At 36.3% G+C, this 26,002-nt stretch overlaps 1 protein-coding gene across 1 annotated transcript in view; it reads right to left on the bottom strand.

Moving 5' to 3' along the window:
* The window catches only part of SPAG17 (sperm associated antigen 17), a 238,915-nt gene extending 228,426 nt beyond the window's left edge, over positions 1–10,489 (bottom strand). The window contains exon 1 of the mRNA XM_005542180.5: positions 10,335–10,489. Coding sequence (XP_005542237.3) covers positions 10,335–10,421 — 87 coding nt within the window. The 5' untranslated portion in view covers positions 10,422–10,489. The remainder of the gene's footprint in view (positions 1–10,334) is intronic.
* Positions 10,490–26,002: the final 15,513 nt, after the last annotated feature.

Genomic DNA, 26,002 nt, shown 5'->3' with positions numbered 1-26,002 from the left:
TTCAAACACCTACAGGAAAATGTGGTTAAAGAATTAAAGGAATTCAGAAACTGACATATGAACAAAATGAGAATATCAACAAAAAGAAATGATTAAAAAGAACCAAACAGAAATTCATGAGCTGAGAAATACAATAACTAAACTGGAAATTTCACCAGAGGGATTCAGCAGAAGACTTGATGAGACAGAGGAAACAATCAGTGAACTTGAAGACAGGCCATTTGAAATTATAGAGTCTCATACACAAAAAGAAAAAAAAATAAAGAAAAGTATATAGAGCAAAAGAGACTTAAGGGATACCACCAAGCAGACCAGTAGTTGCATACAGAAATCCCAGAAAGATAAGAGAGAGTGAAAGAAGGTGGACAGATTACTTTTACTGGTAATGGTTAAAAAGCATCTCTAATTTGAGGAATGACATGAATATGAAAATCCAAGCAGCTCAGCAAACTTCAAGTATGATAAACCCAAAGAGACACATATTGAGACACATAATCAAACTATCAAAAGCTAAAGACAGAATTTTAAAGACAGCAAGGGAAAAGTGACTCATTATATATAAGAGATTCACAAGAAGGTTATCAGCAAATTTTTCAGGAGAAACCTTGCAGGCCAGAAGGCACTGGGAGGCTATATTAAAAGTGCTAAAAGAAAAAGACTGTCAACTAAGAGTTCTACATTCAGCAAAACTGTGCTTCAAAAATGAAGGAGAAATGAATACATTCCCAGAAAACCAAAAGCTGAGGGAGATCATTGCATTAGGCAACACAAATAAGACTACCCCAAGACATAGAATAATCAAACTCTCAAAGGTCAAGGATAAAGAGAGAATCCTAAAAGCAGCAAGAAAAAAAAAAGTAGCAAATAACATATAAGAGTTCTAATACATCTGGTAACAAACTTCTCAATGGAAAGTGTATAGGCCAGAAGGGATTTGGGTGACATTTTCAAAGTACAAAAAAACAAAACAAAACAAAAAAAACTTGCCATCAAAGAATATTTTATCCAGCAAAGCTACACTTCAAATACAAAGGAGAAATAAAGTCTTTCCGAGATAAACACAAGCTAAGAGAAGGCACCATCACCAGACCCATCTTAAAGGAAAGCTAAAGGGAGTTCTTTAATGTGAAAGAAAAAACACTAAGGTGTGAAAAGAAAATATTGGAAGGTATAAAATCCACTAGTAAAATTAAGTACACAAACAAACCCAGGATACTCTAATGCTGTAATTATGGTGTGCAATCAGCTAATAATTCTAGTATGAAGCCCAAAAGACAAATCTATCAAAAACTGTAATAGCTATAGCAACCTGTTAAGAGATAGACAATATTAAAAATATGCAAATTGAGACAAAGTCAAAATGGGAGGTGAGTTAAAGTGTGAAGGTTTTTAAAATTGTTTGTTTCTATACTTTTCTAAGCTAAGTGGTCATCTCTTTAAAATAATTTGTAAGCCTCATGGTAGCCACAACGCAAAAACCTATAATAGATTCATAAAAATAAAAAGAAACAAATTAAAATATACTGCCAGAGAATAATCACTTAATCACAAAGGAAGACAGAAAGGAAGAGGAATTATGAAACAAGAACACAAGCAACAAATGGCAATAGTAAGTACTTAATAACATTGACTGTAAATTGACTCAATTCTCTAATTAAAAAGTATAGAATGGCTCAATGAATAAAGACAAAAGACCCAACTCTATGCTGCCTATACGAAACCCACCTCACCTATAAAGACACACATACCCTGAAAATGAACAGGTATTTCATGCAACCTGAAACCAAAAACAGAGCAAGAATAGCTATACTTATCTCAGGTAAAATAAATTACCAATCATGACTGCACAAAGAGACAAAGAAGGTCACTAAATAATGATAAAGTTGTCAATTCAGGAAGAAAATATAGCAATTATAAACATGCATCCAACATCAGAGCTCCCAAGTATATAAAGCAAGCATTAGTAGTTGTAAAGGGAGAGTGTGATACAATGATTGCAGAGGACCCACTGTCAGTAATGACCAAATAATCCAGACAAAAAAATCACCAAAAAAAATTGGAGTTACAATACATACTACACCAAATAGGCCTAACTGATATTTACACAACATTTCACTCAAACACTGCAGAATAAACATTCTTTTCAGCAGCACACAGAACACTTTCCAGTATAGACAATATCTTAGGCCACAAAACAAATTTCAACCAATTAAAAAGAGTAGAAATCATATCAAGCATCTTTTCTGACCACAAAGGATTAAAACTAGAAATCAGTAACAAGAGAAACCTCAAAAACTACACAAACACATGGAAATTAAACAACTTGCTTCTGAATGATAAATTGGTCAATGAAAAAATTAAGAACATTAAAAAATTTCTTGAAACAAATGAAAATGGAAAAACAACAAACTAAAACCTATGGAATACAGCAAAATAAATATTAAGAGGAAAGTTTATTGGAATACACTTGTATTCATAAAGTAGAAAGACTTCAAATAAAACAACTTAATCATTATATTAGTCAATTCTCATATCTCTATGAAGAAATACTCAAGACTGGGTAATTTATAAAGAAAAGAGGTTTAAAGGACTCACAACTTTCTATTGCCGAGGAGGCCTCAGAAAACTTGCAATCATGGCAGAAGACGAAGGAGAAGCAAAGGCACATCTTACATGGCAGCAGGTAGGAAAGCATATGAGCCAGTGCAGGGGAACAGCCTTTTATAAAACCATAAGATCTTGTGAGAGTCCCTCACTATCACAAGAACACCATGGGAAAAAATGCCCGCATGATTCAATTATCTCCATCTGGTCTCTCTTGACACATGGGGATTATGGGGATTACAATTCAAGGTGAGATTTGGTTAGGGACTCAGATCCAAACCATATCAGTCATGCACCTCAAAGAACTAGAAAAGTGAGAACAAATCAAACCTTAAAATTAGTGGAAGGAAAACAATAAAGATCAGAGAAGAAATAAATGAAATTGAAGCTAAAAAAATACAGATCAATGGAATAAAACAAGTTGGTTTTTTTTTGAAAAGATAAACAAATTGTCAAATCTTTAGCTAGACTAAGAAAAAAGAAAGAAGACCCAGGTAAATAAACTTGGAAACAAAATAGGAGATATAACAACTAAGACCATAGAAATACAAAGAATCATGAGAGACTATTATGAACAACTGAACATTAACAATTGGAAAACCTAGAAGAAATGGATAAATTCCTAACACACACAACTTACTTAGATTGAACCATGAATAAATAGATAATTTTAACAAACCAATAATGAATAATAAGATTGAGGTTGTAATAAAAAATTTTCCATCAAATAAAACCCCAAGACATGGTGGCTTCATTGCTGAATTCTATTGAACATTTAAAGTAAAACTATTACCAATTCTACTCTAATTCTTCAAAAAAATTGAGAAAGAATACTTCCAAACTCACCCTGTGATGCCAGCATTACCTTGATACCAAAACCACACAAAGAAATAACAACATAAAAGCCCATAGGTCAGTATCACTGATAAAGTGATAAATATCATTAAAATGGCCATAACTGCAATTACTTTTGCACCAACCTAATACTAGCAAACCAAATTCAACAACACATTAAAAAGATAATTCACCATTATCAAGTGGAATTTATGTCAGGAATGCAAGGATGGCTTAACATAGGCAAATCAAGAAACGTGATACATTGTATGAATAGAACCAAGAACAAAACATATATGATCATTTCGATAGATGATGAAAAAACATTTGATAACATTTAACATCCCTTTAGGATGAAAACCATAAAAAACTGGGTATAGAAGAAACATACCTCAAATGATAAAGGCCAAACCCTCAGCTAAAATCATACTGACCAGGAAGAAATGGAAAGCCTTTCCTCTAAGATCTGGAATAGGATGAAAAGGATGTTGAATTATACCACTTTTATTCAATATAATGCTGGAAATCTTGGCCAGAACAATTAGGCAAGAGATAGAGATGAAGGACATCCAAATTGAAAAGAAATATGTCAGATTAGCATTGTTCACAGACATGATTTCATACTTATAAATATCTAATGACTTCACCAAAGAAACTGTTAGAACTGATACATTCAATAAAGTTGCAGGATACAAAATCAACATACAGAAATCAGTGGCACTTATATTCACCAGTAGCATACAATCTGAAAATAAATCAATAAAGCAAGCCCATTTGCAGTAGTAATAAAATGCTTAGGAATCAATTTTATCAAAGAAATGAAAGATCTATACAAGTAAAACTAGAAAACACTGATGTAAGAGATTGAAGAGGATATACATCAAAAAGAAAAGATATCCCATGTTCATGGATTGGAAGAATTAATACTGTAAAAATATTCATACTATCGAAAAGAATTTACAGTTATGCAATCTCTATTAAAATACTAATGACAGTCTTCACAGAAATAGAAAAAAATCCTAAAATTTATATGGAACCACACAAGAACCAGGAGAACCAAAGGATTCTTAAGCAAAAAGAGCAAAGCTAGAGGCACCAAACTACCTGATTTCAAAATATAGTAAACAAATCACCATGGGACTGGCATAAAAATGGACACATAGATCAATGGAACAGAGCAGAGAACTCAGATATAAATCCACAAATTTGTGGTAAACTCATTTTCAACAAAACTGCCAAGAGCTTACAATTGAAAAGGACAGTCTCTTCAATAAATGGAAAATAAATGCTGGGAAAACTGGATATCCACATGCAGAAGAATGAAGACCCTGTCTCTCTCCATATACAAAAGTCAAATCAAAATTGATTGCAGACTTATATCTAATACCTGAAACTATGAAATTATTAGAAGAAAACATTGCAGAAATGCTTCAGAACATTGGTCTAGGCAAATTTTTTGTGTGTGTAAGACCTCAAAAGCATATGCAACCAAAGCAAAAATAGAGAAGTGGGATCATATCAAGCTAAAAAGCTCTGCGCGGCAAAGAAAACAATCAATGAAGTGAAAAAACAATTCATGAAGTGGGAGAAAATATTTGCAAATTATCCATCTGACAAGGGATTAATAACCAGGTATTTAAGGAGCTCAAACAACTAAATAGGTAAAAACCCCAAATAACTTGATTTAAAAATAGGCAAAGGATTCAAACAGACATTTCTCAAAAAAGATGTACAAATGACCAAAAGGTATATGAAAAGATGCTCAACATTACTAATCATCAGGTAAATGCAAATCAAAGCTCCAATGAAACATCATCCCACCCTAGTTAAAATGGCTTTTAACAAAAACACAGGGCATAATGAGTGTTGGCAAGGATGTGGAGAAAGGGGAACTTTTGTATACCACTGATGAGAATGTAAATTAATATAGACATTATAGAAAACTGCATGGGGATTCCTCAAAAAACTAATGATAGAACCATCATATAATCCAGCAGTTCTGCTACTTGGTATATAGCCAAAATAAAGGATATCAATGTATCAAAGAAAGATTTGCACTTCCATGTTTATTGCAGCAATATTCACAATAGCCAAAGTATAGAATCAATCTAAGCACCCATCAACAGATGAATCAAAAGAAAACTGTATATATGCGGTACATATGCACAGTGAAATACTATTCAGCCATACAACATGAAATCTTGTCCTTCATAGCAACAAGGATGGAACTGGAGTTCATTATGCTAAGTGAAATAAGGGAAAGATGAATATCTTATGTTCTCACTCTTTTGTGGGAAATAAAAAAGTAGATCTCATGAAGATAAAGAGTAGAATAACAATTATCAGAGACTGGGAAAAGTAGTGAAGAGGGGGCATAGAGTTTGCTTAATGGGTACAAATACAGAGCTTGATAGAAGAAATAAGTCCTAGTGTTTAATAGATCAGTAGAGTGACTATAATTTACAATTATCTATCATATATTTCAAAAAAGCTAGAATAGAATAATCGGAATGTTTCTAGTGTAAAGAAAAGACAAATATTTAAAGTGATGAATATCCTACTTATAGTCATTTGATCTTTTCAAACTATATGATTGTATTAAATTAACACATGTACCTCTAAAATGTGTACCTCTATTATGTATGAATACAAAAATAAAATTGATTTAAAAAGTTTAAAGGGAGTTATTCAAGTTGAAATGAAAGATGCTAGATAGTAACTGAAAGCTATATAAAAATATAAATTTCTTTGGTAAAAAAATGCATGGACACATTTATTTTAAAAAGTATTATTATAATTTGATTTGCAAATCCACTTTATTTTCTACAGGAGTTAAAGAAAAATGTATGAAGTTAATTACAAATCTAAGCTAATGGGTACATAGTATATAAAGGTGCAATTTGTGACATCATAAGTCATGCAGAAGGTGAAGCTGTAAAGTGAATTTATATAAGCAATTGATATTAAGTTGGCATCAATTTAAGACAGATTATTATAATTTTATGATATATGTAATCCCCATGGTAACCGCACAGAAAATATCTATAGAACATACACAGAAGAAAATGAGAAGGCATTCTAAACATGTCACAAAAAAAATCAACCAAATAAAGGCACTAATGGAGGTAACAAAGGACACAAAAACTCTGTAAGGCATATAGAAAACAAATAATAAAATGGCAAAAGTAAGTCTTTTCATACCAATAATTACTTTAAATGTAAATGTATTAAACCCTACAATGATAAAACAGACTGGCAGAATGGATTAAAAAACAACAAACAAAACTGCTCAGAATCCAAGTATATGCTATCTGCAGAGATTCACTTTAGCTCTAAGGATATGCATAGGTTGAAAGTGAAGGGACAGACAAAGATATTCCATGCAAATATTAATAGTAACCGAGAGAGCAGGGGAGGTTAAGCAACTATAACACAAAAAAAGACTTTAAGTCAAAAGTTGTTACAAGAGACAAAGAATGAAGATGCTCAACATCACTTATCATTAGAGAAAAGAACATCTAAACCACAGTGAGATATCACCTCATATCTGTTAGGACAGCTATTATTTAAAAATCAAAAACAAAACCAATAAACAAACAAAAACAAACTTCACCAAAAATAAATAAATAAATAAAACAAAAAATAAAAAGTGCTGGCAAAGATGTAGTGAAACGGAAACGCTTGTACATTGTTGGTGGGAATGCAAAATGATGTAGCCACTGTGCAAAGTATGGTAGTTCCTCAAAAAATTAAATCCGGGCACAGTGGCTTAATCCTATAATCCCAGCACTTTGAGAGTCCGAGGTGAGAGGACTGCTTGAGTCCAGGAGTTTGAGACCAGCCTGGGCCACAGAGACCCCACAGCCAAGAGGTGAAAGCAACCCAAGAGTCCATCAATGAATGAATGAATAAATAAAATGTAAAAAGTAAGGAAACTCTGATACATGCTACAATATGAATGAACCCCCTGAGGACATTATGTTAAGTAAAATAAGAGTCACAAAAAGACAAATACTATATGATTTCACTTACATGAAGTACCTCAAGTAGTCAAATTTGGAGAGACAGAAAGTACAATGACAGCTTCCGGGGGTGAGGATAGAGAAGGATGGGGAATTAGTACTGTTTAAATAGTACTGACTGCTAAAGTTAACACTTCTTCCTCTCACTGTGGCCAACAGAGCTTGCTTTGACCATTGCATGGAAAGATTTTAATCTCTATGATACAAAGGCATCTTTGACTCTTTAATGCTGCTAGGGATAATAAATACAATGTCTGTGTCACATACATACTAACACAAAACGGTATTTTTATAATCGTATTGCCAATGTACCTACTTTCTTTTTATATAATTTGAGATGTGATATTTCACTCATATCAATAAGTTAAATATTTTGGTATATGGATAGCAAAGATAGTGAAAGACCATTTCCTTGATGGAATTAATTTAGGAGCAATGTATACCCAGAAGTGGTCCTACGTACATTTTTCTCCCAAACTAAATGTGTCAGATTTACTTTGTGCACATATTAGTCTCCCTACATAAAATAATCATGCTCCTTCATTCTACCTGTTCAAATTCCACCCATTATTTAGAGCCCAGGTGAAGGCAAATATTTTACAAATCATTTCCTGACTATCCCAGCCCATATTTATCTTCCTAACCTCTAGCCTCTATTTAATCATTTAGTGCTTAGTGATAGAATGCTTTGTATTATTTGCTATCATTTTATATTTTAAAACCAACTAAAATGTATAAAACAGTTGGTAATTATTCCAGCCTGAAAGGACAACCTGAGACTGTGATACAAGGTAAATTCAATAAAACCAAATTGTGAACTTGTTTATTCTCTTTAAAGCCTACCCAACATGAACATGAGTTCAAAAATACTATTGATTTGGATTATCCAACGAGTTCATTCTAAAAACTGGTTTATGGAAGACTGGAGGAATTCCTTCCTTCTCTCTCACCCCCAACACACACACATAATACAACACACACACTAGCGCACGCACTCAATCACACATACTTGGACATGAGTAACAAGTGTACAGAAAGAAACTCTCTGGATACTAAAATAATAGAGCACACTACGCATGCTCAAAATTCACACACCCTCAGTCATCTATAACCTAAATTCAGAGTCCGTTTCATTGGTGGTTAGGGCATGCCTCTGGGCATTGAACTGCTGGGTTAATCTGGGAATTATTCTTTTAGATCAGACATGAAATCAAGCAGAGAAAAATGTGAGAGGAGGTGGAGGGTAGTTGTCTTTTTCCTGCAATAAGAAAATGTGTATTCCAACAAACCAAAGAAAATTGAGTTCACTCTTTATAGTTAAAACTACATATTACTTTGAGTTCAAATTCTTTCTATTAATACATAAGATTTATTGAAGTTATATTGTTTGAGTAGGATCAAGAAAGCTGAATATTATTTCAGGTTTTCAAGCCATAAGGACAAATAGTGCCTTTAGGTTTTCCATTCAACTAGGAAAATTATAGCTTCATATTTGCAACACTAAAGCTAATGCAGTGTCAGCACCTCCATCAAACTCCGTTGTTCAGCAGTTTATAATTCAAGCAGAAATGTTCACTCCAAGACCAAACTTGGCCTACACAATCTCAAAGAAAATGGAGAAAAAATTATTTTGGCTAGCGCTGACTTATAAAAGCAAAAGAGAGGGTGCTTTTACAAAGTGCTTTGAAAAACATTTTTGAGAATTTGAGAAAGTAACTGGGGATTACTGAGTTGACATCCGGCATTACTAAAGTTATAGAAAGGACCCAGAATTCCATGACATCACATCAGCATCAGGAGTATCATAAGTACTTTCATGAAATTCTTCATCAGGACTAATTTCCTTATCAAACAGAATTACTGTTAATAGGAAAATAAACAGTTATAGTGGAAAAATAAAGACAAATAGGTAAAAATTTCTCATGAGGGCAACACAAGAATTTAGATCAATTTTCCCTTTAAGTACTACCTCTCTAGTGCACCATATAGACATACATAAAATGAAAAAAAAAAATTTCCCTACTTTTTAAAGTAGTTCACAATGGCGGGCTGGAATTTCCAGAAACCACCTTTCTCTTCTCAAATGCTAACTTGTACTTAGAAACAGCTTAATGTAGAAGGGGATTTCCAGCCCCAGGTGACAAGAGCTATTGGGCTCCTCATTCACTGACGCTGGGTGGGGATCCAGTGAGTTCGGGGATCTCCTGCATTTTGAAGTCCTGGGGCAGGTGGTTTGTAAATTGCCTGGTGCCTTTGTGGCATCCTGTGGGTAAGCTGGCCGCCAACCCCTCATTGCTCTGATCTCTTACACCTTCAAAATATGTCAAAACTTTAATATAGTGGGATCGGGGCATTACATTAAAAAAATCATCTTTTATATCTATACAAGGCTCCCTTGTACTAAATACAGTGTAATTCTAGGCACTCCGTGTCTGTTTTCACTCAGCATTTATTAAAGCCCTATTATGGGTCAGGCCACAGATGATTTGATACGATTCTCATCCTTTAGAAGGTGTCAGGAGAAAACGAAAAGTCCACAAAAGGAACTCCAGTACAATTGTGGAGTGCCATCTGGACGACTTCACTGAAAAGGGTCTGAAGGTGTCAGAGCGACACCTCCTCTCTTCCCCACCACGCAGCTCTCACCAGCCTTTGTAATCACACTGACTCACCTGGTGGGTGTTCCCTTCCTTCTTCCCTTAAGTTCCGCTCGTTTATCAAGCACTCCCTGTCCCTGGACCCCTGGGTCCTGGAACCATCAGGCCATGGAGAGGTACAGATGAGAGGGCGAGCCTGAAGGCGTCATCTAGGAGGGTCTGGCCGGGCCTCTGGCTTTGCCGGGGGCAGGGAGGGCTTAAAGGGCTCAAGGCTCACCTGATTGAACTGTGCAGCTATGAGCGAGGGTTCCCATATCTTAGAACTGGTGTTCACAGTCCCGCCTTTCTCTTTCTTGGGTGCCATGCAAAGGACGGGAGGAGCATTGGCCTCTAAACTGGGCTCAGGCCCTGCCTAAGCGTCCCCGCTACCACAGTAACCGAAGCTACGCCCAGTTCCTGAACTACGTCGGCTCCCCTCCCCCAACCCCGTTCAGACTCCTTGGGTCAACCGCTTCCGTCTCCACAGCAACGGAGTTTCAGAGCGCGCTGCAGCTTGAGGGCGGGGTTCACAGTCCCCTGGTCAAATGTGAGGACTTTTCAGCAGGAAAGCTGCACAAGTGGAGGAGCGCAGGACGAGGCTGGCCTCGGCAGGTCGGGCTAAGTTCTACGGTCTGAGGCGTTGTCTAGAAACTCAAAATCTCTGGAATCCCATCCAGGACTCCTCCAGCAAGATTTCTTCCGATCCTGAGTAACCAATATTGGAACACTGACCCCTTCAGGAGGCAGCCCATGCCGTTTTTTTTTTTCCCCAACCGCTCTAATCTGCCCCAAATGCTTCCTTATATGAAGCCAAATTTGTCTCTCCTTAACCTCTACCCTCTGCTCTGGTCTTAGTTCAGCCTCCGCCTCTGGGGCCTTAGTAAACAAGTCCAATCACCTTTCCACGAGACCCGTTATCTAATTGTAGGTGGGATTAATATACTTCTCTGCCCAAACAGCTCCAGCCCTTTAAACTGCCTTTTATTGATTGGTAAGTAGACTATTTCTTTCCCCCCCCCCCCCCTTTTTCCCACCCTGCACTCATCAATATCTAAAATATCCTGGTTGGACAAATTTCCCAAAATAATGATAGTAATAAAAACCATTGTTTCTTGAGCACTGGTTATATGCTATATACAAGATTATTTCATTTAATTCTCACAACCACCTTATCCCAATTCCCACAGTGTTTGATTGATGGTGCCAAGATTAGATCCTAGGATTATCTGAGTCACAGATCTAGTGTGCATAACTGCTACACTGCTGTCTACTACTGTTTTAGGCCTGCCAAAATGAGGGATACCGCCTTCTGGAGCTAGATTTGCTTTTGTTTTTTATTGCAGTCAGACAAATTTGAGGACACCCTGGGGCAGAGCGCAACCAAAGGTGCCTTGCTGTCTCCTTAGTCATATAAAATTCAGAACTGACCAGGGCTTAACTAGCCATTAAGACCCTGCACTTTGCCTAGAGGTAAGATGCTTCAGTTATCCCAGTGGCCCAGATGAGTCAGGTGATGCAAGCCGGAAACTTAATTTCACTGGGCACAACCTGATGAATGGGTAACCTTCCACAGGGGGATGTTCTAAACCTTTTAATTGCTAACCCTTTTAATTTCTTTGAGGACTAAATTGAGGGAAGGGGGATAGTGATATCCAGCCACTAGCATCCTTTTTCATTTGGGGGGCAGTTTTAATGATGACACTTCAACTTTTGTTCACAATTTGGACCATGAAAGGAAGTTTATGTTTACACCCTAATTCTTTAATACAGATACAGTCAGCCCTCCCATCATCACAGTTCTTCATCCCTGGATTTAACCAACTTTGGATTCAAAATATTAAAACATAAATAAATATACAAATAAAGAAAAATACAGCATAACAACTATTTTATAGCATTTACATAATATTAGATATTATAAATAATCTAGATATGATTTAAAGTGTAGGAGAGGATGTGCATAGGTTATATGCAAATACCAGGCCATTTTATTGAGAGGTGAAGCCAGCTGGACTTCCTGGGTCCAGTGGGGACTTGGAGAACTTTTCTGTCTTACAAGAGGATTGTAAAATGCACCAGTCAGCACTCTGTAGCTAGGATTGTAAAATGCACCAATCAGCACTCTGTAGCTAGTAAGGGGATTGTAAAATGCACCAATCAGTGCTCTGTAAAAAAGCGCCAATCAGCACTCTGTAGCTAGTAAGAGGATTGTAAAATGCACCAATCAGTGCTCTGTAAAACGCACCAATCAGCCCTCTGTAAAACACACCAATCAGCAGGATCCTAAAAGTAGCCAATCACAGGGAGGCTTGAAAAAAGGGCACTCTGATAGGACAAAAATGGAACATGGGCGAGGACAATAAGGGAATAAAAGCTGTCCACCACCAACCAACAGTAGCAACTGTGCTGGGTCCCATTCAATGCTGTGGAAGCTTTGTTCTTTCCTCTTCACAACAAACCTTGCTACCACTCACTCTTTGGGTCCCTGCCATCATTTTCTTTTTTTTTTCTTTTTTTGAGATGGAGTCTCACTCTGTCACCCAGGCTAGAATGCAGTGGTGGATCTCGGCTCACTGCAAGCTCTGCCTCCCAGCAGAGGCAGACTGGGTTCAGGCCAGTGTCCTTCTTCAGCCTCTGGAGTAGCTGGGACTACAGGCGCCAGCCACCACACTAGTCTAATTTTTGTATTTTTAGTACAGACGAAATTTCACTATGTTAGCCAGGATGGGCTGGATCTCTTCACCTGGTGATCTGCCTGCTTCAGCTTCCCAAAGTGCTGGGATTACAGGCGTGAGCCACCGTGCCCCGCCAAGGTCCCTGCCATCTTTAAGAGCTGTAACACCGCAAAGGTCCGCAGCTTCATGCCAGCTCCAGACACATTATTAAGGGGCTTGAATATCAGACATTTTTCTATCGGAGAATGTGAGGGGTCCTGGAACCAATTCCCTGTGGATACCAAGGGACCATTAAAGGAAAACAATTTCTAGAAACAGTCTTTCACAGAAACTTTACCGAAAATTACAAGTTTTTATTTCTTGCTGGAATAAATGCAGTTCATCTTCTTGGGAGGGAATAGCTAGATCCTATGGCAGCCTAACCATAAGCTAGATAATTTATATCTGGAAGCCCTCTTTTGTCATGAGAATAAAATAACTGATGCATGGTGATGCCAGAGAGAGATCTGCCAGAAAAGGATTTTCCTGAGAGTCTCTATAACAACACCTAGGCTGCTATTGATTACTTTTCATAGCGTTTTCTCCAAAATTTTGTTCTTCACCAAAATTGTTTTAGCATTTGTAAGATGAAAATTTTCTTTGTATTATGGCTAGAAAATAAAGTTGAGTCTCTTCCAGACCAAAAAAAAAAAAAAAAAATCTACCGAATCATTAATTAGATCATTCTAAATTTTGATCAAGTTCTTCTCCTAGTTTTAAACTGGGGGAAATAAAGTCCTGCCTTTTTATTAAAAGGTAGTAAAAAGTTTGTTGGTATTCCAGGATATTTTACAAAAAATTTAACTAGCTGTTTGTGCATGTCACGCTACATTACTAATATTCTTTCTTCTTGAATGTGAATGCACACTTCAAAATAAACCATTACGTGCAATCAGTTTTGACAAATCACTAGCAGATGATTAATAAAATAGGTTGCAGATAAGAAAGGGAAAAAATGGAATAAGCAGAAAAAAAACTAAAATTAAGTGTTATTTAAAAATTGCAGAGATAGTGTCACTCGCCATTTTTTTTACAAGTGATAGCTGTCCAACCACAATATTGGCAGCAATAAGATGTTTGCAATATTTATTGTGACAAAAACTATCCAGTTGTTCATCAAACATTTTCTTTTCTCCTAATATGGGAGTCAGACCTTTTTTTGGCCTTTCTTATTCTTAGATATGAACATGTGACTCAGTTCTAGCCAAGCCTGGCCTTGAAAAAATGTCTCCCAGCATTGTTCATACCCTTTTTTCTTGATATTGGGGTGGCTTTGAAAACCTTGAATCTCTGAATGATTGCTGCGACACAGAGGTCTCCCCTTCCCCTGAGGATCATCCTGCTTCTCCCACCAAAAGCATTTACTTGGGACTATTATGTAGGTGAGAATTAAACGTTTTTCTTGAAGCAGCTGAAGTACTGGGGTTTGCTATATCAGCCAGGGTTACCGTAACGACCCTAACATTTTTTATCATTTTCATCGGAGAGTCACCTGTTAATAAATCTAACACCAGCCAGCCTTTCTGAAACTGCCTGAGAGAACAACTTTGAAGGAGGCAATACACAATGCTGGCCACTGTGAGAGGCAGGAAGATCTAACCCCTGCCTCCCCACTACCCCTGCATCAAGTGAGATCTCAATCTCACCCTTTACCTTGTTTTCCATCTGCATATACAGTACATTCTTTCACTCCTTTATCTAGTAAATAAATGTCTTACTTTAAACAAACGGTTTGCATATTTAAGTAATACAACGTACTAGTCTTATATCACCTATACTTAGGAAAAATTCTTCCTATTTTTCAGAAGATAAACCAACTAGATCCATCGCCTAACTATCCATATACATAATTTATAATTTTGAAAATGATTTAAAGGGATTGAACATTTTAAAAGCTAAAAATAAATATTTCAGAATGGAAGAGTGTATTTCTAATATAATCTTTTATAGTTTCCTTGGTAAAGTCCTACCAGAATACAATTAAATATAGAAAGTTTTCCAAAATGGATTTAAGGAGTTTAAAATAAAGGTTTTATTACAGAATGCTTTTTGCCCAGTTTTGGCCTTTTCCATTATTCTAGGGAAAGTGGTACTCTAGATAATTTATGATACAAAATGGGAAGATATTATACAGTAACTAAATTTATAAGGGGTTTCATCATAGAATTGGTCTGTTTAATTTCAGAAAATAGGTGTGAATGACAATGTTCATAGTTTTAAGTAGCAAAAGTCATCCAGCCAAAAAAGGACCCTGCCAAGAACAGAAAAAAAGCGTTACCATCTGTCATACATTTATGCTTTTTTGGTATAATAAATTGTTTCCCCCACTAAATATAAGTTGAAACTTTATAAGCATATACTTTACTACATAAATTTTCCCATATGTCAGTGACTAAAGCAAAACTATACTATTTGGAGAATTTTCTTTCACATTGGCAGGGTTACTCCTGGTTTGTTTGATTTAGTTTTTCCAGTATGAGTTTGCTTTTGATATGTTTAGTTTACCAAAGACTGTCCACTTTTAGAGATGCACGATGTCTTTAGGCTATGATTACTGAATAGGTTATTTCTTCAAGTATTATGGTTTGATCTTATAATTCACTCTTACTCAGGTGTGAAGTCAGTCATATTACTTTTCATACTTGAAAGGTTTAGCCAACTATTGATGCATCCAGTATTTCCATTGTTGTCAGGTAACATCGGGAACTATGGACCAATTCACTTCTAGGCCAGGATGCCAGGTATTTGAAATCCATTTAGCTGCAGCAACCAACTTGCCTTGGGTGAAGAAGGTCTCACAGATGTCTACTGATTTCTCTGGTTGGTATCTTACATCCAAGAACACCTCTCGGTATACATATGTCTTGTTCACATCATGATCTTTGCATTTCTGACCTTCAAAATAGAGTGCTATAATGCCCTGTCTTTGAGTTTTTATTGTATGTGATACAGAGGGCTAGGTGTCTTTCAGCTACAGGGTCCAAAGCATATGGAGAATATTATACCTGCATTCTATGGTCAGCATTAGCTTCCTATTTATTTTTGAGTGCTATTTAAAGTGTTGACTTTAATCTTTAAAGCCCCTCATTGTTTAGAAGCCAGTTACTCCAGATATCACATCTCTCCCTATGCATCACTGTGGCAATTAAAATCAGCTGCAGTGCTTGCAGTTTGTAATCCCGTGTGAATTCTGGGGAGCCTGGGAGTAGACCCCTTTCCAGAGAAGAACTTCCCTAAGAACCCTCAGTTTCTGTCAATGATAAAAGCAGTATTTGGAGTTTATAGTTTTGGCCTTGAATGTCTTGTCATATATCTGTAAGTGTCTGGAACCATAATTAAGTGCTGTTGATTTAATTTTTATGTTATTTGTAGTGAGAGAGTTTAGAATACTGAATCTACATTTAATGAATCAGAAAAATAACCGCTGTACGTAGTAAAAATAGACAAAGCTAAAATTCATCTGTTTCATATTTATTAGTGTGGGAGTTTTCACTCTAGTGTTCTCTCAAGTCCTTCTTTGAATCTAATTTTAATATCTTCAGTGAAGGGATTTGCCCTGAATCCTTAGGGAACCATTTCAAAATCCATAACTCATGTAATTCATTTCTCTAAATGCTTACCTAAATGTTTGATTTCTTAATGTTTTATCAGATGTCTGTTACTTATAAATGTGTTCTATGTTAAATAATAACTTTCTTTTTGTTGTATACAAGGTAAAAGCTATAGTTGAGGTAAACCTACTCCAGTCTAACAGATGACACCAAGTAATATGCCAGATCATGGAGCAATCTTTTGGAGAGAACAGATGATTGGTACTTGGGCTTTGAGGACCTGGTAGCACTGTATATGAGGCTTAGGTGAAGAGTGGTGTCCACCACTTTTCTTACCCATCCTTCTTCAACTTCTCATTCATTTTTCCAGCCTAACCCTCAGCCTTCTTCAAAAAAAAAAATGCAGGATACCACTAGGAAGATTTCCAAATGACTTCCTAGGAAGTTTGTGTCTGACTATGATCTTGTAAATGTTAAATGCAACTGTGTTACCTTTTTCTATCTTACCATGTATGCCAATCCATAGTTCCATGAATTAATTTTGCTTTGCTAGATTCCAATTTTTGTATAATATCCTGTTATGGAGGGAACCCCAACCAAAGGCTGTAGGATACCATAGTGCCCCACTTATTGAGAAGGGGTTATCATTCAGTAGGACCCAATTTTCAAGCTCATAGATCATTTGCTTACCTAATAGCTATAAAATGTTCTTTCTTAGTATTTTATACTATGTTCGTCTCATGGTAAGACAATGTTTATCTGATTAAATAAAATTGTATTTCTCAGTTGACTGGTGTTGCCATTTGGAGGGATGGGAATACTAGAAAAAGAAGGTTCTGGAGGGGTTGAGTGGCAGGTGAGGAAATTATGATTTTGGTTTTAGACACGTTCAGTGTGTGTACCGTTGAGACATCCAGATGTCTCAGGCAATTGGATATGTGGGCCTGGTGCTCACAGCAGGGATAGACAGGGGTGAATCATCAGCATATGAGGTTGAGTTTTCCCGGAGAGACCACCAAGTGAGCAGGGGAGCAGAACCTAGATCTGAACCTTTAGGAGACTGTGGTTGTGAGGAAGAAAATAGATATGCGACCAAACAGGTGTGGCACTGAAGCCAAAGGATGGGATGAGAGCATTTCTAAAATGAGGGAGTGTCCAGCAGTGTTAAATGCTACTGAGAGGTCAAGTGAGAAAGACTGAAAAATGCTTGCTGGATTTAGGGAAAAAAAGGTCAGCAGTAGTTAGCTACTGTACTTTAGTTACATTCACTGGAATGCATTTCCTATGCAGGTAATTTTTCCTACTGTTCTTGGGTCAAACTGATCTTTAAGAGTGAATTTTTTAAAAAATTACATTTCCAATAGTTTGATAAGTAGTGGATTTATGGGCTGAAAGAATTAATGTTGTTAAAACATCCGTACTACCCAAAGCAACCTAAATATTCGGTGCAATCCCTATCAAAATACCAGTGGCATTCTTCATAGAAATAGAAAAAAAATTCCTAAAATTTATATGAAACCACAAAAGACTCTGAATTGCTGTAAAGCAACCCCAAGCAAAAAAGAACAGAGACAGAGGTATTAATATTACATTACCTGACTTCAAACTAAACTACAAAGTTATAGTAATTAAAACAACATGGTACTGGCATAGAAACACACAGACCAATGAAACAGAATAGAGAACCCAGATATAAATTCATGCATTTACAGTTAACTTATTTTCAACAAAGGCTGCAAAAACATACCCTGGAGAAAGGACAGTCTCTTCAATAAATGGTGCTGGGAAAACTGGACAACCACTAGAATAAAACAGTGGAGAAATGCTTTGGAACATTGGCCTAGGCAAAGATTTCTTTAGTAGGACCTCAAAAGCACAGGCAACAGAAGCAAAAATGGATAAACGGGATCTTATCAAGTTAAAAAGCTTCTGCACAGCAAATGAAACAGTCAATAGTGAAGAGACAACCCACAGAATGACAGAAAATATATGCAAACTATTTAAATGACAAGAGATTGATAGCTAGACTATATAAGGAACACAAACTACTCAATAGCCAAAAAAAAATTAAAAATTAAAAACACCAAATAATTGGATTAAAACATGAGCAAAAGATCCGAATAGACATTTCTCAAAAGAAGGCATACAAATGATCAACAGGTATATGAAAAATTGTTCCACATCACTAACCATCAGAGAAATGCAAATCAAAGCCACAATGAAACATCATCTCACCCCAGTTAAAATGGCTTTATCAAAATGACAAAAAATAGCAGATGCCAGTGAGGACCTAAAGAAAGATGAACTCTCGTACGTTGTTGGTGAGAATGTAAATTAGTACAGACATTATGGAGATCGGTATGGAGGTTCCTCAAAAATCTAAAAATAGAACTATTGTATGATCTAGCAATCCCACTGCTGGGTATATATCCAAAAGAAAGGAAATCAGTATATTAAAGAGATGTCTTCACGCCCATGTTTATTGCAGCACTATTCACAATAGTCAGCATATGGAATCAACATGTGTCCATCAATGGATGGGTGGATAAAGAAAATGGGGTACATTTACACAATTAAATATTAATTGGCTATAAAAAAGAATTAACTCTTGTTGTTTGCAACAACATGGATGGAACTGGAGGACATTATATTAAGCAAAATAAGCTAGGCACAGAAAGATAAATATTATATATTCTCACTTATATGTGGGAGCTAAAAGATTGATCTCATGGAGATAAAGAGTAGAATTATGGTTACCAGATACTGATTAAGGTAATAGAGATGGGTGGGGAATAAAGAGGCGATGGTCAGTGGGTACAAAAATGCAGTTAGATGGAATGAAATCTAGTGTTTGGTAGCACAATAGGGCAATTATAGTTAATTTATTTTATATTTCAAAAGTACTAGAAGATTGGAATTGGAATGTTTGCAACACAAATAAATGACAAGTATTTGAGGTAATAGATATCCCAATTACCCTGATTTGATCATTACACATTATATGCTTGTGTCAAAATATCATATTCTCTAGAAATATGTACAACTATTATATATCCCTAAAATGTAAAAATAATAATTTTGTTTAAATTGTTTAAGCTGGCAAAATCATATCTATTACAATACACAGTTTTTATTATATACATTTTAATATTTGTAATATTTTTTCTTTTTTTTGAGATGGAGTCTGGCACTGTTGCCCAGGTGGGAGTGGCACAATCTCGGCTCACTGTAAGCTCCGTCTCCCGGGTTCATGCCATTCTTCTGCTTCAGCCTCCCAAATAACTGGGATTACAGGCGACTGTCACCACGCCTGGCTAATTTTTTGTATTTTTAGTAGAGATGGGGTTTCACCGTGTTAGCCAGGATGGTCTCAGTCTCCTGACCTTGTGATCCACCCACCTCAGCCTCCCAAGGTGCCGGGATTACAGGCGTGAGCCACCGCGCCTGGCCTGCGATTTTTTTTTTTTTTTTTTGAGGTGGAGTCTTGCTGTGTTGTCCAGGCTGGAGTGCAGTGGTGCAATCTCGGCTCACTGCAAGCTCCGCCTCCCGGGTACACGCCATTCTCCTGCCTCAGCCTCTGGAGTGACTGGGACTACAGGCACTCACCACGACGCCCGGCTAATTTTTTGTATTTTTAGTAGAGACGGGGTTTCACCGTGTTAGCCAGGGTGGTCTAGATCTCCTAACCTCGTGATGCGCCCGTCTCGGCCTCCCAAAGTGCTGGGATTACAGGCGTGAGCCACCGCGCCCATCCAGGCCTTCAATTTTTTAAAGGTATCAGTGAGCACTGGCCTCTATGCACAATATAAAGAAATTTTCACAACACTGGTATCTTTTAAGTTTTAAAATGTAATAGGAAGGAAATCATCCTATTAAAATCTACTTTAAGCGTGTTTTGTGAATGTGTCAGTCTGAAAAGGGAGGAAGGATAATGTCATACTGAGGAAAAGGCCCTATATTGCATTTCTGTCTGCTTTCAAATACACATTCTCAGAAAACTTCCAACAAAGGTTTTACCATTTGATTGACAAAAATGAGTATAAGTAAAGAATATGAGAAAAAAAGAAAGCACTTGAAGTCAGACACTAGGAAGCAAAGGAAAACGATAAGAAAAGACTCATTCAAAAACAAAATTTCAGCCAGTGCACAAATCTATCAGCAGAACAAATAATGCTTCTAAAGGTGGTGGTGTAGGCTGGTCTCTCTGTCTCCTTCCACTTCTGAATGAATCTATTCAGGTCTTCTGCCATTTCCTTTATGGGAGCCAACTGTTTCTAACTCTGCCCACCCAAATAACAGCTTTATTGGCTCTTTCTTATATTTCAACTCTGTACTGTACTAAGCAAAACAAAACTTTATTCTTTGTCTGTTATGCTTTGATTTTGGTGCTTTACTTTTTGTTTTGTAAATAGCAGTGGCTTCTTTATGCTCCCATGGTTCTTTCTTTTCTTTTCTTTCTTTCTTTTTTTTTTTTTTTTTTAAAGCTGGTTATAATCTTTAGGCTTCCATTTTTGTTCAAAATCAAATTACACAATTTGCCAATCATCCACATTTTAAAACTTTTACGATTATTTTTGCATAACTGTATGCACTTCACCTGAGCCAGCTGTCTTAATCCTTTAGAGTGTGGCCATTTTCCGCTACTATACTTTTGGGTAATAACCGTTGCCAATTTTATCCCACTAAGTAAATTCCTCATTTTATTGAAATTGTTTTTATAAAGCTTAAGTTACTCACATTTATACGCATAATCTCTTCTCCCTCCCCGTTCAGTCTGGTCGTCGTTTGAAACCCTATTAAGCTATTTGTTATCACAGTTTCTAAAACTCCTCCTGATATTAGCTGTTCAACTTGTCATATAGTCCTTCTTCAACACAGAAGGCTAATTAAAAATGGGAGAATCCAATCATAGACCTGAGAGGCACTTTCAGAGGGCATCTTGTGCCCTTGAGAAAAATCAACATTCTTTCTCCTGGGTTCAATTCCCTGCCCCACTCCTTGCTGGCTGTTTGATGACCTTGAGCAAATTATTCAATCCCTCTTTGCTTCACTTTTTTGTTTTGTTTTTAAAAATGAAATGAGAATAATTATGTTTGTGTTATAGGACTGTCATGAAGGTGAAAGTAGTAGCTATCAGTGATTAGAACAGTTCACAGCACATACTAGCCCTTGATAAATGTTAGCTAATATTTTAAAAATAAATGTTTGATTTTAGAATAGTTGTAGATTTACAGTAAAGTTTCAAAGATAGTGCAGAGGGTTTGTATGTATCCGCATCCAGTTTCCCCTATTGGTAACATCTTAAATTAGTATGGTATATTTGTTGCAACAAATGAACTAATATTGATGTGCTAACTAATAGTTTTAACCCAATGTCCTTTTTCTGTTCCAGGATCCCACCCAGAATGCCACATGACGTTCAGAAGTCTTGTCTCCTTAGGCTCCTCCAGACTGACAATTTCTCAAACTTTGTTTTTGATGACCTTGACGATTTTGAGGTGGTATGATAATTTGTGAAGTGTTTCTCATGCTTAGCCTGGAGTTACAAGATAGGAGAAAAAGACCAAAGATGTGAAGTGCCATTCTCATAACATCATGTCAAGGGTAATGCTATTTATATGAATTATCATCGATGACGTTAACCTTGATGTCCTGGCTGAGGTCGTTTATTAGGTTTTTTCTCTACCAAGTTACTCCCCGCCCCGTACCTTTCCTGACTGTGTTTTTGGGAAGGAAGTCACTATGTGCAGCTCACACGTAAGGTATGGGAAGTTACACTCCAACATCCTTTGGCAGGGTAGTATCTATTCATACATAAATAACTTGAAATTTTTCTGTATGGGAAATTTTCTACCTCATTAATTTATTTATTTAGTCATTTGCTTGCCTCAGTAATGACTCATGAATGTTTATGCTTTGGGTTGTATTCCAAATGTAGTATAATATTTATTTATTTTATTGTTCAGTCAGTTGCCCTAGCTTTGATATTTGAGAGGTCTTTTAATTGGCTCTGTGTCTCCTCAATATACCCCCTTATTAGATTTTTCTTCATTATTTTCTGGCACTACAGATGCTTCAGGCTCATTCATCTTGCATATTACCTGACCCTGCCCTTGAAGCAGCCAATTTTCCAAGGAGCCCTGATTCCCTTCCCTGGAGAATGGTTGAACATGCTCTTTGCTACTGGAGTATCTTTTGTTTCTAGGCCCTCTCAGTGGACAGATTTAAGAAATAACCCACGTATACGCACATATATATATATATACACAAAATTACTTCTTTATCTATTTGTGTCTACATTAAGGTAAATATGAGTTCACACTAATATTTCCCACTCTAATCCAGTACCACATGGTTCCTTCTAGCCTGCTAATATTTTATTAGCTATTCATTCATTCACTTATTGATTCATTCAGCAAATTTTGTTGAGTGTCTGTTATATGCCAGGCCCTGTGCTCAGCACTAAGGATTAGAGAGCCTGGTGGATACTATCCCTACTCTCATGTAGCTTAGAATCCATTTACACGTTACATTTTTACTTTAGTTCTTTGGTACTACCAAGGAATGACGTCGATCACAATAGCCTATTTCCATATCCCTCTGCGTTTTCCCACCATAGTCCATTCTCCCATTTCCAAGACTGTGCTACCTTCTATTGATCATCTGTTTTCCTCTCTACCCTCATTTCTCCTCTGTCAGCTCTTTGCCCTGTGGGATTTTCACCTTTCATTAAAACACTGCAGCAGAAGAGTGGCTTAGATGCTAAATAAGAGTATTACACCCCCTATTTGTGTTGCACATTTGAAAGCTCTTTCACATCTCATTTGTGAGTATACAATTATGTAAAGAATGATAGGGTATTACCAAGGTGCTTTCTTTGGGGTGGCATCTTATGATTGCCGCTCACATATAAATTCGTATGGGATTTGTCATCACCTACTGCTATCTGGAATTGGAGGCCCTGTGTTAGTTTCTTAGGAAGACAATCTCTACTGATGCAAAACTGTACGGTACCTCTGATTTTAATGCTTTTCTTTTCTGTTTACTGAAAATATTTTCATGCTTTTCATGCTTTAATGATTTTAATGCTTTTCTTTGCTGTTCATTGAAAATCCATCATTATATCTCCTTCACTCTGAAGATCGTTATATTTACCTGCCTTCTTTTTTCTTGAGTAAACGTTCTAGAAATTTATCAATTTTAGTAGTCTTTCTAATAACAACTTTGGGCTTGTTTGATCCTCTCTATTGTGTGTTTGTTTTCTGTTTCATTATGTTTTGCCCTTTTTTATTTCCTTACTTTTATTTTCTATATTCTGTTCTCAAATTTATAAAGTTGAATGCTTAGCACATTGATTTTAGCCTTTTTAAATTTGGTAATATAATAATTTAAGCCCTCATATTTCCCTCTAATTGCTACTTTGGCTTCACATTACAAGCATTAATATACAGAGCATGTATTATTGTTTAGTGCTTTACAATTTCTAATTTTCACTGTAATTTATTTTTTGACCTATGAATTATTAGCATGTTGATTTTGTTTTCAAATGTGTGTGTTTCCCCAAGTTATATATTTAATTTTGATTTCTATTTAATTGTATTATGATTAGTTTTTTAAAATGATGTTCTTTGAATTCTTTATCTAGGTCTAATCTGCTGTTTAACATTTCATTGTATTTTAATTATTTGTTTTAAAAATTTCAGCTCTTGTACATCTATATGATTCACTTCTTTCAAGTCTACCTGGTACTTTGTTTAGAGAGTATCTTACTCCTTGATCCACTTAATGCTCTCTTTTATTTCTTTTGACATTTTAAGCATACTTACTCTATATTCTTAATTGATAATTCTACCGTTAGAAGCATTAGGTGTGTTTGAATATATCTTTGTTGTTTCTACTGTTATTCAAGGACTGATGTCTCCTTGTGCATTTTATTATTATTTTCTATAAGTTAATATTAATGAAATATTTGAGGCCTGGATTAAAGGTATCTTTCTCTCATAAATATGTGTATGCTAATTTTTGATCTGAAGTTTTATGGACCACTTACTACAAACCTGTGTGAAGGTGGGCTTGAAATCTCGGGAAACATTTATTTTTCACTCTGCTCCGGAGCTGGGACAAGCACATTTCTTTGCTGTCATTGTCTGCGGGGTGGGATTTATGTATGTGTGTATCTCAGTTTTCCATTTTACTAAGGGTATACTCCTTTAGGTCGCAGCTCTGTGTGGGAGCCTGCTATAGATCACCTATGTGTAGAGGCTATGGCCATTGTCTCTAGTCCCTCTACTTTCCTCAGGGTTGTCAGAATGGAAGCTCATGGTTATTTTGATGCTTCCTTACCTTTCTGTTTTCCTGCTTTCACTTTGTCTTTTGGCCTTTGATGAATTCCCTTCCGTACTTATCAGCTCAATTATATATTTTTTAAAATTATTTTATTCAGAATCATAACATATTTTGTAATAAGAATGTTGTTCATTGTATTGAGTGTATCATGCTGTCAGAAACATAAATTTTATAATCTTTCTTCAAATTATCTATCCTTGACAAGGCAGCTTTAAAAATGAAACAATAAAACTTTGAAACAGAATGTAACTGCTTTCCTTTTAAATTAATTATCCCCACATTAAAGAATTTCTATGACCAACTGGTGAAAGTCTGATAATTTTGCTTCAATATCTGCAGCCTTACGTGTATTTATAACACCCAAGAATATGTGTGTGTGTGTATATATATATATATATATATATATATATATATATATATATATATTTTTTTTTTTTTTTTTTTTTGAGACGGAGTCTTGCTCTGTCGCCCAGGCTGGAGTGCAGTGGCGCGATCTCAGCTAGCTGCAAGCTCCGCCTCCCGGGTTCACGCCATTCTCCTGCCTCAGCCTCCCGAGTAGCTGGCACTACAGGCGCCCACAACCGCGCCCGGCTAATTTTTTTGTATTTTTAGTAGAGACGGGGTTTCACCGTGGTCTCGATCTCCTGACCTTGTGATCCGCCCGCCTCGGCCTCCCAAAGTGCTGGGATTACAGGCGTGAGCCACCGCGCCGGGCGTGAATATATGTATATTTTAATGTGTATCTGTTTGCATGAATTTATTTTTCCTTAAATTGATTTTTATTCTTTGCTTCTCTAACATAAAAATGAAGGAATTCTGTCCAATGATAGAAATACTTGGATATAAGGGAGGGAACCTATATAAGGTGGTAAAATATCTACAAAATTCAACCATAGGAATATTCCTAGGAAGAGCCCAAGGTCCTTAACCCTAATCCCCTCCCTCTCAAAACTTAGACAACTCATATAAGCTGAAATACAACAGAAGGATCTTCTGAGACTGAGATTGAATAAATCTCAGCATGGCATAAATGCCATTGCAATCAAAGACATTATCTACCACATGAGAGAGGGATACTGAACACATATGTGGGGCAGAGGAAATCCTTTAGTCAAAGGTCACACATTACTAAGCAACAAACTGTACAAAGTCACTTAGTGTGGGAAAAATATAGATATAAAAATGCAGATTTGAGTGGAACTACACCCTGGATTTATTCTTTTTTTTTTTTTTTTTTTTTTTTGGTGTATTGGGCTCTACATTGCCTTTGAGAAACAAACAATGCAGTAAGAAAT

This window comes from Macaca fascicularis, chromosome 1 (assembly GCF_037993035.2).
Source record: "Macaca fascicularis isolate 582-1 chromosome 1, T2T-MFA8v1.1".
Classification (NCBI taxonomy): domain Eukaryota; kingdom Metazoa; phylum Chordata; class Mammalia; order Primates; family Cercopithecidae; genus Macaca; species Macaca fascicularis.
The sequence above is the reverse complement of the archived record's forward strand: the minus strand, read 5'-3'. Positions and strand labels throughout refer to the sequence as shown.